Raw genomic sequence first — 17,425 nt, 5'->3', positions numbered from 1 at the left:
ACAAGAAAGTCACAGTCCTATATCATCCTCGGTTCCTTTCTTCCTGATACGCTCCTCTCTTCGGCCCCCTGGCCTTTATGAGTGTTCCTGATAATATACATTTAAAAACAGCATAAGAAGTCTCTTTCTGAAGGGAAGCTACGAATCCAGAAGCAATTCTGACACAGCAGATGCAATGCATGTTCATTTACTAAAGTAAAAAAATTGCAATTAAAGATTTAAAATAAAATAAAAGTCCATTATACTAATCTGACCCAGTTAGTGTAATACCATTGACATTTCCACCAGGGGGCAGGCTTTTATATTGTATCTTTTTCTTTTCTTTTCTCGGTGGCTCTGACACGCTCAGGTGTTTCGTCTAAGCCTGCCAGCACAAACCCAACACGTTCCACTTGTGGCGATTGATGCGTCTACCCAGCAGCAGGATTTAGGGTAAACCTTCGGCCTTTGTGTTGAGTGAGCAGGTGACTTGGAAGAGTCTTGGCACTTTTTAGTGAGTCCTAGCTGAGCAGATTGATTGGGGGGTGGGGGGTTGCCTAGGGTGTGTGCAGGGTGAAAAAGAGGGAGTTGTCCTTTTTCAGCCGTCCAGTGATTGATCCAGGCTGTCCAGAGTGAGCTGACTGCGGTGGGGAGAGTTGGGGCTCGGGGGGCTGCTGGGGTTGGAGCTGTTGGAGGGGGTGGAATGTTTGGTCGAGTCAGAGTCGGGCTACAACAAGGATAAAGAAGAAGAAAAAAACCAAAACAAGATTAGCAGATCAGTTTCTTGTTAACTAGTTAGTTTTCAAATTCTTGCAAAGTATAAAATACCTAGTGGGTTTTTACAGAAATGTTGCTATTGTTACGTCAAAAAAAAAGAAAAAAGAAATTGAATACAGCTCAAATAAAATATTAAATTAAAAACTTCAACTTTAACTTGAAAGTAAACTTGAAATAATAAAAATGACAAAATAACTAAGTTAAGGGTGTAACGATACCCTCATGTCACGATTCGATACATATCACGATACTGAACTTACGATGTGATATTATTGCGACACTCCAAGACACATGATAAAAGGTTAACAAAAAATGTACTGTTGATTAAAATGCTAAATTTGATATTACATTGTGGGTGTAAATGAATCGACTTGGATTTGGTGTTGGTAACCCAATGCACAGGACAATGGTGACACTGGAATGAAAATATTCATGATTCTGAAGCTGAACATACAGAATTATTTTAGACGAATATGCTTGCATTCTGTCACTGACTAGATATATTTATAATAAAGTAGGCAACTTTTTTACACAATTATTCCCCTATTGCATTATTATACATTATCTTCAACATTATATATAGTAGTTGAATGTGGTACTGACACTAAAACTCTGAAAACTAGAAATTTTTCCTCACACAGTAATTTTGATTTTTGGGTGAACCATCAATGATACATTTTGGTCACTACTATCCACGATACGTTGCATTTTTTGTATTGCGTTATATTGTTACACCCCTAAAAGCACAACTAATTTACTAAATCTTATATTGAAACAATTCAAAATATTGATAATAGTACATAAATACTACTAAAATAACACTGGTTTACAGCTGTAGTACGTATTACTGCGAGAACTGGGGCAGTTATTGCAGACCACAAAATTAGGACACAAGAAAACTCGCTCAGTAGCCGAAAGCTCCTCTAACCATCCATCATGTCACCTCAAGCGGCGAGTGAATTAAATCCATATTTAACATCACTGGGGAGGTCATTAAGTTCGTACCTCTCTGTCATAGTCTTGATCTTGATCAGAAATACTCCGAGATGACCCTGCTCCTCCAAAATCTCCTCCTCCTTTAAACAAAGTACACATTTCAGGCATTTAGAAGGGTAAGCCAGTGTGTGTCGTCTTGCCTGTGCTAGTCAGAGTGTTTTTAAGGAATGGCACCCACCTGAGGCAGTGCGGGTGATGTGGGTCTTGCTCCTCTGTTGCCGTGAGATGCTGGACAGAGGCCGTGGCTTGTCTTTAGACAGGTCGTCCTGAGAAGAGGGCATCACACTCTGCAGCAGAGGTACAAGAAGTCAGACAGAGTAGGCCACAGTAAGAGCTACTGTATGGAATCACTCTTTTTTCTTTATTTTAAACTAGAAGACTATTTTTAGCTCTTTAGCTTTTGTTTTTTTTGTCTTTCTTCAAAGGAATATTTTGTTAATTACAAGTTAACCTCAATCAAAGGCATTATTCAGAATCATGAGCTGTCACGATGTATCAGGTTTGCCAATAACCGCAATAATATTGTTATCGGGAATTATTTGGGCCACAAGAAGTGTGTACTGAAAATCTTATATTTTTTTACCAGCCCTAATTTGGAAACAATTTCACTTGGACTTGGGCCTGGTTTCACAGACAGGGCTTAGATTGAGCCAGGATTAGGACTTAGTTCATTTAAAGTAACACCAAGGATTTTTTTTCCTCTGCGGTCGCCCTACAGGTTGGAAGCGGAATTGTCCATTACCGCTGTCGTAAATAATTTAGCCTACCGCAGCCTACTGTCGCACGCGCACGCTCGCTGTTTATCCAGCACCGGCTTTGGAATCAACAATGGCAGACATCCCAACCTGCAAGAAGTCATTTCAGGGAGGTATATCTTGGTGACTGGATTGTTGACGGGGGGCGACAGGTTGACTAGCTTTCGTGAGGCACACTCGCAAGGTCTCTCGCTCAGCTCTCTCCCTCTCTGCCGTCCTCGCGCTATGTATGTTATGCGCACAGTATGTTTTGTCTCGCATGCGCGCTCTAGATTCCGGGAGATTTTAACTAATTTTCAGGGCAACAGGGAGATGCTATCAATATGCGGGAGACTCCCGGTAGACTTGGGATGTCTGCAATAGCCACAGACAATTTGAGGAAGTGGTGGGGGAAGTGACGTATGCCGTAAAGCAGTCGAATTTTGTAGTTCTTTTTGTGCACGGGTTCCTACCCGAAACCCGAAGTTACATAGTGCCAGTAAAAGCGATACAGACCATGTCAGGCTATCGCAGACGTGTCATTTAACTTATTTTAAGTCGATCTACCATCACAAGGGTCTTGGAAATATATTATGAAGGTTGAAAAACTACTTAGTGTTACTTTAAGTAGCTTTTATAATTGTGCCTTAGAAAAAACATTACTGGTGTGCATCTTGAGAGTGCATCCGCTAGTTTACATCAATAAAGTTTGACATAAGCTAGCAGCGCACACAAACATAAATGGAATGATTGATTTGCGATATTTGCTTACTTAAAATCAGTGTGAAAATATGTAGTCAAATTATAAACGTGAAGTATTACGTTTTATTAACCTCCTGAAATTTGAAACATTTTCACTACCCCCAAAAAACAATCAGTTCAAGCATGAACAAAGAGTTCAGCAGGACAGGGATGGTATAACACAGGAGAAGAGGGAGGAAAGGAAGTCCAGGGCCTGGAGGGTGTGGTGGGGGAGGGAGGGATGGGGAATTGGGAGGAAGAGGAAGTGGGGTGGGGAGGGGTGTTGCTAGCCTACCCTTCCTAGGGAGGATGTGGAAGGAGAGGAGGAGGAAGAGGAGAACTGAAGTAGGCTCTGCTGGGAAGAAGGCTCTTTCTGCAGATAGAGCCCGGCAGATACGGGACTCATGTGATAGACGTGCTCAAAGTTGATCGGAGGGGAGATCAGGGCATGGTGGCGAGAGGATGAGGGGGAGGGAGTCTCGCTCTGCTGCTGCCACGGCAACCAGAGGACAGAGCGAATCCACGACCAGAGCGAAAACAGAAGGAGAGACATGAACAGGAAAGAGAGACAGAGAAAAGGGTGTGAGGGTGGAAGAGTGGGGCTGGCTGGCTTTGAAGAAGAAACATGCAGAGAGAAGGGAAAGATTTTGGCGCTGTGCAGTAAAATGAAAGAAAAGGATGTTAGGATGAGTAATAAAACCATAGAAGTCAATGGTGTGTCCAAATAGCACTTCTGTAAATGATCACAAACCCAACTGTACAATCCTCCACCACTGAACAGCATTCAAGACTCAATTTGACTGGCAGAGACTCATTTATTAAATCAACTTTACCTGGTTCTCTCATTTACCCAGCCAGCACAGCCATGTGGGGCCCACATGGGTTTGACCTGGGCTATCTAACTGGGACCCAGCCAGTTTTGTCCACGGTTTCCATGTAGGCCCCACATGGGTTTGCCCAGATGAAATTAACACTGCTCAGTGTGCACACTACAGGCCGTTAAATGTAACACATATCAGTGTTGGAGTTAATGAGATAAGTAATTGATTAAATAATGATTGAGCATTATTGTTAACAAGCAGAATCATTGAAGGAAAGAGAAACACAATAACTACTTCCAGCCACAGCCTTAGATGAAATCAACTGAAGATAAAATACACGAAATCTCTCAAGATCTGATTAAACAACTCCACAAACAGCATTACCGGCTTCACTTATTACTAACCAGTTTGACTTTATTTCTGGTAGACGTCTACAGAAGTTCTTATTGAGAATTAACAGAGGTTAAGATGTTGATGATTTATTGAAAATAATAGTTTGGTTTGATGTCACCATTATGGTGATAAGTGTTTGCTTTAGTTGGGCTCTTGACTTTTTAACTTTAGTTTTTCTCTGTTCAGTTGTATCTGATTGTTATGTTGAGAACAGCAAGAGAAAATGCAATCAAATGCTATGAGCTGATTGATTATTAGAATATAATCATCATGTAGTGGCTTAACTCACTAATATTGTGTCTGAGTTTTATATGGGTGATATGATATTCATTTTGTTTTATTGTTGTGTTTCTACAGACAGACATCAAGAATCAGCATATGAATCTCAACAATGGTGACATGCTTCATGGTGCAATGCATTCTGGGTGCATCATACGAAACTTATCCATGGCTCCCAGAATGCATTGCACCATAAAGCATGTCACCATTATAGCGATTCATATGCTGATTCTTGATGTCTGTGTGTGAATAAAAATTCCAAAAGTACAAAATGTGAAAATGATGTTTTAAAAATCATTTGATGTTCTGATAAAAATGTGCTGGATCTCTTGCTGTAGAATCACAATAATAAAATAAAATGAATAACATATCACCCGTATAAAACTCACACACAATATTAGTGAGTTAAGCCACTACATGATGATTAGATTATTATCATCAATCAGCTTATAACGTTTGATTGCATTTTCTCTTGCTGTTAACATAACACATGTTGAGATGCTCAACACAACAATCAGATACAGCTGCCAGAGAAAAACTAATTTTAAAAAGTCAAGAGCCCAACTAAAGCAAACGCTGGTCACCATAATGGTGACATCAAACCAAACTATTATTTTCATTAAATCATCAACATCTTAAACTCTGTTAATTCTCAATAAGAAATTCTGTAGACGTCTACCAGAAATAAAGTCAACCTGGTTAGTAATAAGTGAAGCCGGTAATGCTGTGTGTGGAGTTGTTTAATCAGATCTTGAGAGATTTCGTGTATTTTATCTTCAGTTGATTTCATCTAAGGCTGTGGCTGGAAGTAGTTATTGTGTTTCTCTTTCCTTCAATGATTCTGCTTGTTAACAATAATGCTCAATCATTATTTAATCAATTACTTATCTCATTAACTCCAACACTGATATGTGTTACATTTAACGGCCTGTAGTGTGCACACTGAGCAGTGTTAATTTCATCTGGGCAAACCCATGTGGGGCCTACATGGAAACCGTGGACAAAACTGGCTGGGTCCCAGTTAGATAGCCCAGGTCAAACCCATGTGGGCTTTTTTTTATTGAAAACAACATTGACAATTACTGTGTTCAATTTCACACTAACATTCTCACTTGGAGCAAATAATCTCTCACACAATGTAACACTGTCCATCAATAAAAGGGTGAAAGAAATACTGACGAGGTCCTGATATTGACGAGGGGGCGGAGAATTCGCATCAGCTGTGTGTGTGTGTGTGTGTGTGTGCTTGGCCATCATCAAGTGGTATTTCAGACTGGACGTGCTGCGATGATGATGATAGCTCGGTTCACAACGACAAAACACACAGATCACTCTGGTCTTGTCAATGGAACCATTTGGCAACTTTTTAAAAGTAAACTTTCCATTCAGAATCTTATTGGCATCCATTTCGGCGTCTCGCGCTCGTCATCCACTCAAAACGTAACGTTATCAACTATTTGGCCGGCTCGCAAGCCCAAACAAGTGTGTGCGGCGTGCCTGTTGTTTTGTTTCCGGTCTAGCTAGATCCGTTTGTGTTTTCAAAACGTCCTCGCGTGGCGCAAGCCATTGAAATGAATGGGTTTCATAGCGCCGCGCATGCCGCGTCCTGTTGCAAAAGCATGTGAAAAAAAACTACAAAGTTTGCTATGCCAAAAAGACCGTTAATCGCGCGATAAAAAAAATAACACCGTTAAAATGGGTTTGCGTTAACGCCATTAATAACGCGATTTAACTGACAGCCCTAATATATATGCATGCATACACACAGTAAATATAATAAATGATACATACAAGTTTAACTACAAACTACACTCTTTACTCTTTATCTACACACTGTAAATCAACCAGATAGTAAGTAGACTGATCCATGTCTCAATGTAACAAGTTTTCACAAAAAAAAAACTGGCTGATTAAAGTAATTTGCTCGGGAATCGTTTGGATTAATCTGGACACACTGTGTTTTTGATTCACTAACAAGAACGACTCATAAGAATAATTTGTCCAGAATCAGTAATCAGGCTGCAATGGCTGTGCTGTAAGTTTTGTGCTGTAGATTCATAAGCGGTGTTGTAGCGACTGAATAGTAAAAAACAAAAACCAAGTGAAATTATGTTCGTTCCATGGTATGAATGAAAATGGTCTAAATAAAAGGTGGTTCTCGGATTCCTCCTGCCCTAATTAGAACAGTGGATCTTAATTTTGCTCCCGGGGACCCCATAGCGCTGCACATTTTGAATCCTCTCGCTAACACACCTGCTTCAAGTAACTGGCTCATTAGTAGCGGCTCCATGACATTAGATGTGTCAGATTAGCGAAACACCTGAAGAGTGTGGAGGAAACTCAGGCAGCAGAGTTTAGAAAGAAACCTGGGCTCAAGGGCACATTGTTGACACTGGTCTTTGCAGGATGAAGATTTCAAAACCGCTTCAGCTGATGGGTCGCCCCATGCAGATTTGACAATGGCATCTGTGTATTTCCGAGCAAGTCCCTAAGCTTTTAGCACCAGGTATGTTTATAAATTTAAATGGTCAAATCTGGACACCGGGAGATCAGCTCCAGCTATTTTAAGGTATTACCAGAGGCAGATCCATGAGGACCTGCATGCCGTCGCCTGGGCCCATGTGAGCAACATGGTTGAAGTTGGTGGGGTTGGAGATCAGCTTGGATCTCATTTCAGGATCCCTCAGCATCTCCCTATATAACGAAAAGGAAACAACGTCACATGGATTAGGAGAAATGCAGCAGTGTGAGAAATGTACACCTGAAGCCACCCGTACCTTCTCTGTTGCAGCCGCTCCTCCTCAGGAACTTTAAAAAGGAACTTCCTCTTGCTGCGTGTCCTCACCATCAGCTTCTTGCTGTTGTCTGAGGTCTCGGGGATGGCTAGGTCACAGCCATCTGTGGAAACGGTGTGAATGAGGTTTAAAAAAATGGTTATGGTTGCTAAAATATAGCAGTCCTGTGTTTCTGAGCTCCGAGCCACTGTTTCTGAACGCACTGTGGAACTTGTTGGCAGTGAGCCTAGAGGAGGTGTGACAAATGAGGTCATTTTAGTTTCCAAACAAAAGCGTCTTTATCAAGAGGGCAATCTGCCAGAGTGGGTAGGAAGTGAATTGTAAAGGCACCACAAAGGGTGGAGCCGTACATTTTATTACCTGGCCTGCTCTTATGGATCAGTGTTTCTTACGAATCACTGTATGTGAACAAATCTTGTAACCTGGCCCTAGCCAGATGAATTTCGCTCCGCCTAGCTTCACTCACATCCATCTGGAACCTCTTCCATTGAGAGTGATTTCTCCAACCAACTTTATGGTTTAGCCAATCAGGACGCAGGGCGGGAGTTTCATAGATGTGACGTAGTGGAGAAGCGACCGTGAGACTGTTTTGATTCAGACAACAATGGCGGCTCGCATCGAGGAAGCAAGCATTAACATTGATGCTGCTATTTCATCCGTGTTGTCCAATCTACCTAATATTGTTTCATTAAAAGAACATCAGCGTCACGGGTTGGCTTCGGTGTGAGCGGTTGAAATAGCACGTCGATAAAGATGACAGACAAGTGGCTTATCCAATCATTTGCAAGGATTTTTGATAAGGCCCAGCCTTCTGAAACGCCATTTCAATGGATCGGTTCCAGATGGATGAGTGAAGCTAGGCGGAGCGAAATTCATCTGGCTAGGGCCAGGTTACAAATCTTGTAAATGAACATCATTCTCTTTACTTTTATACACTCACTCAGTGTTTTTGAACAAATTTGTAAGTGAACAAAATCAAATCTTTTTCATTGAAGGCATGAAAACGTGTGCTTTGCACAGAAGAGATTTCCAAGTATGACTATTGAAAGAGCCAAGAGCATTCAAGAGTGGGATGTGAAGAAATATTTCAGTGGTTAACTGTGCTGAACAAATAAGTCCCCTTACTACGCTTCAACTCTGAATTAGACTCAGAACAGCACTGAATTAAAGACATCTTATGATGCTTAAAACCCCTTTTAAAAAGTCTCTTAATAGATTGTCTTTAACTAATCAGTTGGGTGAATAACATAACACTCATTCAAGGATTCATACCGTTCAACTCAATCGGCAGAAAGGGCCACTGAACGAAACGGTGAACAAATCATTCTAGTGAACCGATTCAAAAGACTCAAGTGACTGAGATGAATCAAAATCTCCACCACTACTGAGCTCTAAGCATGTGTGGGCTTGCTAGTATTTATATACGTGTGTGTCAGTGTCTGCATAGGTGGGAGTGATTGACATCACTGTGGAGGACTCATATCTTCACAGGTGGACTATTGTGATCAGAGACTCTTGCTACATTAGGCAATGAAAGAAATTCGGCCCCAGCAGTGAAGCAGACGCAAGGTTCAGTGTGTGGGAGATGTGTGTTGACATGGTGAAGTGTGTTGTGTGGGGTGGGATCAGACCGGAGGAGTTGTTGCTGAAGTAGATGAGGTGGGGCTGCTCAGAGCCCAACAGGTTCAGACTGCCCTCCACATTCAGGGGCCGAATCTACAGACATATTTTAAAGTCAGATCAGCTTCTCTCATTAATATTAAATGCTGCTTTCACAAACCGTAAAATTAGGATACTCCACTCACCCTTCTTAATGAGATGGTCTGGACCCATTCTGTGGTGTGGACGTCAAACACATCTACACCATAATCGCTGTACACCGTCAGGTAGTTCGAGTTTGAGCCTGAAAATAATGAATATGGGTTTGAGATCTCATGCTCATGGTCAGAAGAATGCCTTGGCAAATCATTCATGATGCCATTCTCAAAGGATTGCCTGACATGCAGTGAAACTGGGTCATAGGCAGGAGAGTTCTGACTGAAACATCTGGGGCCTGATTCTCAAAATACTCTGAAGTATTCTTAAGAAAAAAGTGGAAGGGCAAGTGATGTCTAAAAGATTTATTAATAATTGTATCTTTTTTACTTAACATCATTCCTAAGAAATAAAATAATTGTAAATAACTTAAGTTAGGATAACCGGTAACCCTTTACAATAAGGTTCATTAGTTAACATTAGTTAATGTATTAACTAACATGAACTAACAATGAGCAACACATTTGTTACAGTATTTATTCATCTTTGTTAATGTTAGTTAATAAAAAAAACAGCTGTTCATTGTTTGTTCGTGTTAGTTCACGGTGCATTAACTAATGTTAACAGATACAACCTTTGATTTTAATAACGTATTAGTAAATGTTGAAATTAATATTAACTAAGACTAATAAATGCTGAAGTAGTACAGTTCATTCTTAGTTCATGTTACATAAGGCAGTTAAATAATGTTAACTAATGAACCTTATTGTAAATTGTTACCGGATAACCTCATACTTTAATTGATTTTTTTATATATTAAGCGTTGCAACATTCGGCAACTGGGCCAGGAAAACTGGTTCCAAAGCGGCACCAACTCTTTGCTGGACTAGAACCGCTCTTTTACCACGTCATGCTTACGTCGGGTGCTGGGGGCGGGTTTAGATAACATATTTTCTGACATAATATAGGATCGCAAAGCCAGGAGAAACATTTGCAGAAACACGATGTAGTCCGCCATTGTAATTGTTATGCTTGAAGTTGGCGCAAGCGTTTCTAGTTTAAAAAAAAATATTTTTTATTGAAAACGTTATGTAAGCAAAGGAGAAAACAGTCACAATATAGAACAAATAAATGGAAAGAAAAAAAAAGACAAGACTAATCAGAAAAGATTACATATCAAAGGAAAAGATTAAAAGACTTACATATTTCAATTGTTTTTAAAGCCTTCTTGGTTCACGAGTTAGAGATAATCCCAAAGTAATGTTGTACTTGCAAGCGTTTCTAGCTAAGATGTATGGCGACGTACACAGTGACGTAACGACGTCGTGCGCTGGGCGCTATAGTCAGTGGAAAAACAAACAGGTTCTGGGAAGGTTCACAAGTTGAACCAACTTTGAACCAGCACCAGTTCCGAACCAGTTCGTTTTTTGGTGGAAAAGGTGTAAATGAGAATTGTCAGCGTTTGCCTACTTTTGAATTTTCATACTGTACGTAATGTAGTGATGCCTAAATGTACTTGTTCATTCAAAATGATTGATTTTAGTTATTGCGCTTTTTTATTTATTTATACAAAATAGTATAGAATTTTAATATCGGTCAATTATTGGTCATAACATGAAATTGGCATCGATTTAACTCATAAGCTTATTATTCAAATAAACTATTTGAGTTATTTTTTGTTTTGTTTTTTATAATGAAACCAGCTCCTGGTTGTTTATTTATTTCTCTTTTAAACCTCACATTCTCCTCTTTGTCTTTTCTACCTCCTCCCTGCTTTGCTGTCTCTCCTCTGTTCTTTCCTACTCCTCCCTTCCTCCAAGTCTACACATGAAAAACACTGGAATTTTAGGAGGGCTGAAAACATGAAAACAAACACCGTTGCTTAGATACTTTCACCAATTATTTCTTACTTCCCACACAAGCTCTTTAAAATCACTTACTGCAGGCAAGTGGTGTGGAAGGCCACATCAGCTCCTGTGTTCGAGAGCGTCGTCCTGTCGCATCCACGTACACTCCCAGCTGACTAAAGCAAAGCAGCAGTTCATTTGCCCCCACCTCCATAGCGTGCAGCGCGTCCAGGGACTGCTGGGCCAAAAAGGCTAGCGAGGGGTCTGCCGGGCTAACCAGACTCACCGGTGACGACTCCCCCTGCATGGCCAGCAGAGCAAAGCCTGAGGGGTAACCCACGCACAGCCGATCACGAATAATCCCCAGCCACTGGGCGACACCGGGCGCCTGCACCTCCCACAGCTTGCGGTGATGGGGCTTTGCACGTGTGATTTCATAGCAGATGACCTGGCGCTTCACGCCTGCTAGGAGACACGCTGGGCCACCGGGGCGTAGGGTACCTATGGTCATCGCCTGGCAGCCTTTGGTTTCGGTCAGCTTGGTATCGAAACCACCCTCTGCACCCTCTAGTGCCGCCCAGGCGTATAAATGGACGTGCCGATTACGGCCAGAAAGCAGGGCCACCATCTTCTCTTTGGGGATGAGCTCAATCTGGCAGACTCTTTTACAGTCGGCAGCACGAACAATGACTGAAAAAGGATAATGAGAAAGTAGTTAAAGTGAAAACAATGGCAAAGAATGAAGATAAGAACTAAATCTGTGTAATACAGAATACTCATACCATCTCTGGTGAGCTCGACTACAAACAGGCCATCTTCTGTCCCCAAAATAATTCGTTCTCGATCTGTAGAGACAATAGCAGCACAGATAAGATTTATGAAGGGTTTCGTCACCCAAAAATGAAGATTCTGTTGTCATTTACTTATCCTCATGCTGACTTTTGTTCTTATTCACAACATAAATGAAGATCTTTTTTAAATGAAACCTGTGAGATATCTGTCCCTCTATTAAAAGTCCATTCCTCAAGTTTATAAAGCTACTCCCCCAGGTAAAACGGTCTCTGGCTATGAATTGCCATTTTTAATTACTGAAAATGTAAAGGCTAGATATTACTATTAAAATATGAATACTATTACAAGAAAACATGTAATTTATCTTGTCTGATTGTGAATTGGTTTGGGTAGTTACTGGGGGTAGGTCTTAATAAGCCTAGGGCTTCTTCTACCTATCCCTTTTCGAACAGGTTGATTATTATGCTAAAAAAATTGTTGTTGTTTTTGTGTTCAATTATTTGTATGGATATTTCATACGTACTGCTGTCTTTATTTATTTGATTATTATTCAAAATAAAGATTTCATTCATTCATTCAAGAAAACATGTCCATGAACTCATTTATGCTTATTTATAGCACAACCGGAGATGAATTTGAATTTAAAAGTTTACATTTAAAAGAGAAGCTTTTCACTTTTTTATTCATCTTTTTGCCTTTTCTAGTTTATTTTAAATGGTCCTTTGGTATGACAAATGAAATTTAAAATACATATAGTCATGTAGTCTCAATTCATTAGTAATGTGCCATAATCATGCAACAATTAGAAATGCTGTCAGATTTTAGCATGTCACAGGGACAACTTCTGAAAGGTATTTCATGTTAAAGAGCTGATTAAAAGGGATAATAAATGGACAAAAAGCAGCATTTCAGTGGAATACACTGATTATAAACAGTCTCACATATACAAATTCAAATATGTGAAAATGATCAAGTATTCAGAAATGCTCATTGCTCTTAAAAAATGTGTGAAAGTGGTACACAGGGATTAAAGTGAAAAAAATTCTTCTGACTGAAATTTTTTTCAGGCCAAGTCATATTCCTGTAACTTTATTTAAATAGTCGAGACCAATAGCGTTTTAAGGGAAGATGTTTAAAACCGATCTAATATTGAGTAATTTAAAAGCTATTTTAATCTATGAAAAACAATTACTTATCTTGACAAATAATCAACCATCTACATAACTTTTCAGTGCATGTTTTTATCTATCTTATGAGACCAAACAATGCAAATTGTTTTGGCTGAGGGCAAAGTGAAGTTTTATAACTTTATTATGTAGGCTATATTTAACTTTAACTTTGTAGCCTATTACAGAGCTGACTTATGTTTAATTGAATTGTTTGCTTTATTTCTCATTGTATAGCTTATTATAGCCTACCTATTAGGCTACTACTTTTGAACGGGATATTAGCATTAAAACTGACATTTAACAAAAAAGAGACATGGTTGTGTAATTTTATATATTCTAAAATATATAAAATATTATATTACTATGCATTCTCTTCACTGTATGTGTACGCATAATACAATAAAACGATACAACCCTGTCTGTTTGTTAAATGTCAGTTTTAATGATAAATAATGTTTCATATTTTTAAAATGAAAACAAAAAGAAGCAGGTTTGTGTTTTAGCTATATTTCGTGTTGTTATAACTATATGATAAATCAATGTGCGTTGCCTGAACCACATTTGTGTGGCCATTTATATGTTTATGATAATAATTATGTTCATTTATAAAAGAAAAGAGGCACAGTGGTGTTGATGAAAAAAGGCAGAGTTGATAACCGGAGTAGCCGCGTGCTGAGTGACGCGATCAAGAACGCGCTGTTAGCAGCGTCCTCTCGTCCTCGGGAGTTTGTTCTCCTGAGTCGAACTTGGCAAGTCCGAACTACCAAGGACGCAAGTCCGAAGTTTGCGTACTTGGTATTGAGAAACGACCAATATTGACCCGCGTTCTGTTTTCTATCATGGGACCGCAGCAAACGAGCTGTAGCCTCGCCTGACAAGATTGAGTGAACAGGGTCCAGGGAGCAGTTTTTCCGTGAGCGGGAATTGAAAAACCGGAGTGGACCATGAGCAAAGTGATTACAGAATGCTTAGAGTGGAGAGAGGAACGTGCTTTTGCTCCACTCCAGGCTTTATCACATCCCCCCTCAGCAGGGTGAATACGCATCATCTTTCCTTAATTTAAGACCTATTCAAACTAAAATTAAGACATTTATCACACTGTTTGTGAAATGAAAGCCTATTTACGGCCTTAAAATTATGAAAAGTTAATTTAAGACATAAGGACAGACGGGAACCCTGCAATTGACGGATATCCGTCATAGACTCGCTGCAATTAACGGAAATCCGTCGTAGCGACGGAGAACTTTAATCCCTGGGTACATTATATTGATTTGTTTGACTAACTAATAAGTAGCAATCCCAGAGGTTAACATCCCCGCCTCCCAAACACTGTACTCGCCTACGATGGCCGCAGAGAGTGTAGTTTTGATGGCAGGCAGGCTGCTGTCGTAGGCCTCGTGCAGGACATGCACCACGCGGTTCTTCAGGCGGTTCTTGGCCAGGATGTTCTGTAGGCCCTCTAGGATGCCCACCCACTTCCTCTTCTCTGCCTCACTCTCAGCTAACACCAGCAGAGGCACCGGTCGGATCGGGGAGTTCAGAGTGGAAGATGATACCTGCGCAGTTCAGGGCAAATATTGACAATTATCGTGATGCATGATTAGGCAAACATAGCAATGGAGTATTTAGAGAACAGGAAACATTTCAGAGCGTACCCGGAATATACAGGGAATGTCTTTACGACTAGCATGGATCACATCAGATGCCAAAACAGAGCTTACAGAGAACTCCTCGTCTCTGTGAGGAAAAGAACGAAAATGTCACACAAATGAAAAATACTACCCGCTATGGTAACACTTTACTTGAAGGGGTGTACATAAGACTGACATGACACCTTCATAACCATGACATGACATATGTCACGAATATGAAGTAGGGTTTATGGATGTTTATGATAAGTGTCATTAAGTGTCTTTCGCTCAATAATGACATTTTGAATGCAAATATGACATTGTTTAAGATGTCTTTGTTATGACACCTTGACATAAACCATAACCTGTCAGTGTCTTTGTCATGACAACTTGACATAAAATTAAGTTGAACTGTCATGTGGTTGGTTTTGACATTGGCTGTCATAAGGCCATTATAACTGTGTCATGAATATTTTTCGTGACCTCAACTACAGTGGTACACATTGAAATTGTCATTAAACAGTTATAATGGCTTCATGACAGGCAATGTCAACACCAACCACCTGACAGTTTAATGTAATGTTAACCCATAAAGCTAAGTGGTTTCTTAAGTTTGATAATTAATCTGCTATGTCATGTTTATGACAGGTTGTGTTGTCTTAGTAATGTCAAGTTGTCATGACAAAGACACTGACAGGTTATGATGTATTGGTTTATGTCAAGGTGTCATAACAACGACATCTCAAACAATGTCATATTTGCATTAAAAATGTAATAATTGAGCGAATGACACTTAATGACACTTATCATAAACATGCATAAAACTTCCTTCATATTCATAACATGTGTCATGTCATGGTTATGAAGGTGTCATGTCAGTCTTATGCACACCCCTTCAAGTAAAGTGTTACCCTTGCGATTTCCAAGTCATCATGTCTGGGTTTATCTTGTGATAATGACAAAGTATTCTTTACTTTCACTACAGTTAAAAAGTTTGGGGTCAGTATGTTTTATTTTTTTTAAATACTTTATTTATGTCTTTAAATTGATCAAAAGCGACATTAAGGCATTTATAATGTTACAAAAGATTTCCATTTCAAATAAATGCTGTTCTTTTGAACTTTCTATTCATCAAAGAATCCTGAAGAGAGGAAAAAAAAGTATCGCACAAATTATTTCTTTGGGATTATGTGACTCTGGAAGACTGGACCAATAGATTCTGAAAATTCAGCTTCACCATTACAGGAATAAATAAAATTTTAAAATATATTAAAATGGAAAACAGTTATTTTAAATGGCAATAATATTACGCAATATTTTACTCTAGTTTTGTATATAAATTCAGCCTTGGTGATCATAAGACTTGAATGGTAGTCTTTTGAATGGTAGTGTAGCTGACCACTACATTATTCACTGACTGTGTGTTGAGTACATGCGATTTGAGAACATGACTATTCCTAACCTCAGGTCGAGGACCTGACTGGCCATCACAACAGGCTGAGTGGACTTCCCTTCTGGGACCTCGTAGAGGAAGAGTTTACAGTCACACACTACAGCATAAGCCCTCTGCCAGCCCTTCTTCACTCCTGTGGGCTTCGGGATCTGAAAGAGCAGAAACGCACAAGGCAGTTTAAGGTACCGGATGGCATTAAGTATGAAATATGAGTTCAATGCAATTGTTCAGGTAAAGTAAATAATAAGTGACCAGAAATGTTACTACTTGTCATTCTCACCCTGACAAAGCCTTTGTAGGCTGTGCCAATGCCCCTTTGCACATCAATACCCAGAGGCCTCTTGGCCTGCTCTGGAGGAATGGGGCAAACCTGGGGCGCGTTGTCTTTACAAGACACGTGGCAGATGAAAGAGCATACTAAAAGAGATGCAGTGAGGAAGAGAGAATCACTAAACTTTCACATCACTTTCTTACACTGACAAGTGAAACTTGCATATAAATATTTCATCTTAGATCAAAAGCTCATCAACTCCCCAAGCCACCATTTTAAAGACAAGGTCTCTGATCTTTTTTATCACTAACACTTAGCTCACCCTCGCAGGCGTAGCCTTGTCGGATCTGGCCCACCATCAGTGAGGTACAGTGAGTGCACTGGGTCGGGCTGGAGAAGGTCTTGATGCTCAGCTGATGAGCTTTAGGCTGTTGACACAAACAAATATTAACAGTCAGAGCAATGAACGTATGCTGAGGCTGAGAAGCCAATAGGAATATACTGACAAACAAAGACCTATAGGAACAGGCTAATGATGAGTCAGACACATCCTTTGGCGGTTTTACCTTTGGCGCACAGAGAGTGGGCTGATACATTGGAGAAGGTGCAGCAGGGGTGGTCGCTTGAGGCTTGACTGGTTCCTAAAGGATTACAACAATTCCACAAATAATAATCAGTGTTTCCCCTACGATTTTGTTTCAAGGGGGGGGGGGGGGGGGGGACTGCTAGTGTTGCAGAGCGGGCGTGTTACGGATACATTGTGTAATTTTTTTAATTTTAATAATTGAAATCATGTATTATGAATCATTAAACTTATAAAACTTATGATTTTTTTTTTTAAATATATGAAAAAAAATTCACACTAATTCTGTGTTGTGTTTTTTCTGGTAATAAAATGAAGACATAAAACACAAATTTTATCATTTATCATAAATTTTAATCATATGAAATTAAATAAACTTTTTGTCAAAGAACTTGCTGCACAATGAGCT

The 17,425-nt window shown here is 39.8% G+C and overlaps 1 protein-coding gene across 5 annotated transcripts in view; it reads right to left on the bottom strand.

Moving 5' to 3' along the window:
- Positions 1–311: 311 nt before the first annotated feature.
- The window catches only part of cdc42bpb (CDC42 binding protein kinase beta (DMPK-like)), a 101,078-nt gene continuing 83,964 nt past the window's right edge, over positions 312–17,425 (bottom strand). For 2 of the 5 annotated variants that reach the window (XM_056264507.1, XM_056264509.1), the window contains 16 exons: positions 17,000–17,074; positions 16,756–16,861; positions 16,443–16,579; positions 16,172–16,311; positions 14,734–14,815; positions 14,418–14,634; positions 11,900–11,962; positions 11,211–11,807; positions 9,321–9,418; positions 9,147–9,231; positions 7,498–7,618; positions 7,297–7,414; positions 3,523–3,717; positions 1,931–2,039; positions 1,762–1,832; positions 312–706 (listed from right to left, as the gene is read on the bottom strand). In XM_056264507.1, the coding sequence (XP_056120482.1) occupies positions 578–706; positions 1,762–1,832; positions 1,931–2,039; positions 3,523–3,717; positions 7,297–7,414; positions 7,498–7,618; positions 9,147–9,231; positions 9,321–9,418; positions 11,211–11,807; positions 11,900–11,962; positions 14,418–14,634; positions 14,734–14,815; positions 16,172–16,311; positions 16,443–16,579; positions 16,756–16,861; positions 17,000–17,074 (2,343 nt within the window). In that variant the 3' untranslated portion in view covers positions 312–577. The remainder of the gene's footprint in view (positions 707–1,761; positions 1,833–1,930; positions 2,040–3,522; positions 3,718–7,296; positions 7,415–7,497; positions 7,619–9,146; positions 9,232–9,320; positions 9,419–11,210; positions 11,808–11,899; positions 11,963–14,417; positions 14,635–14,733; positions 14,816–16,171; positions 16,312–16,442; positions 16,580–16,755; positions 16,862–16,999; positions 17,075–17,425) is intronic. The other 3 variants (XM_056264510.1, XM_056264511.1, XM_056264508.1) reach the window with 2 other exon arrangements.

The sequence above is a fragment of the Rhinichthys klamathensis genome, unplaced genomic scaffold, assembly GCF_029890125.1.
Source record: "Rhinichthys klamathensis goyatoka isolate OS25496 unplaced genomic scaffold, OSU_Roscu_1.1 h1tg000221l_1, whole genome shotgun sequence".
Classification (NCBI taxonomy): Eukaryota; Metazoa; Chordata; class Actinopteri; order Cypriniformes; family Leuciscidae; genus Rhinichthys; species Rhinichthys klamathensis.
Note: the sequence above shows the minus strand (reverse complement) of the source record. Positions and strands in the feature narration are given on the sequence as shown.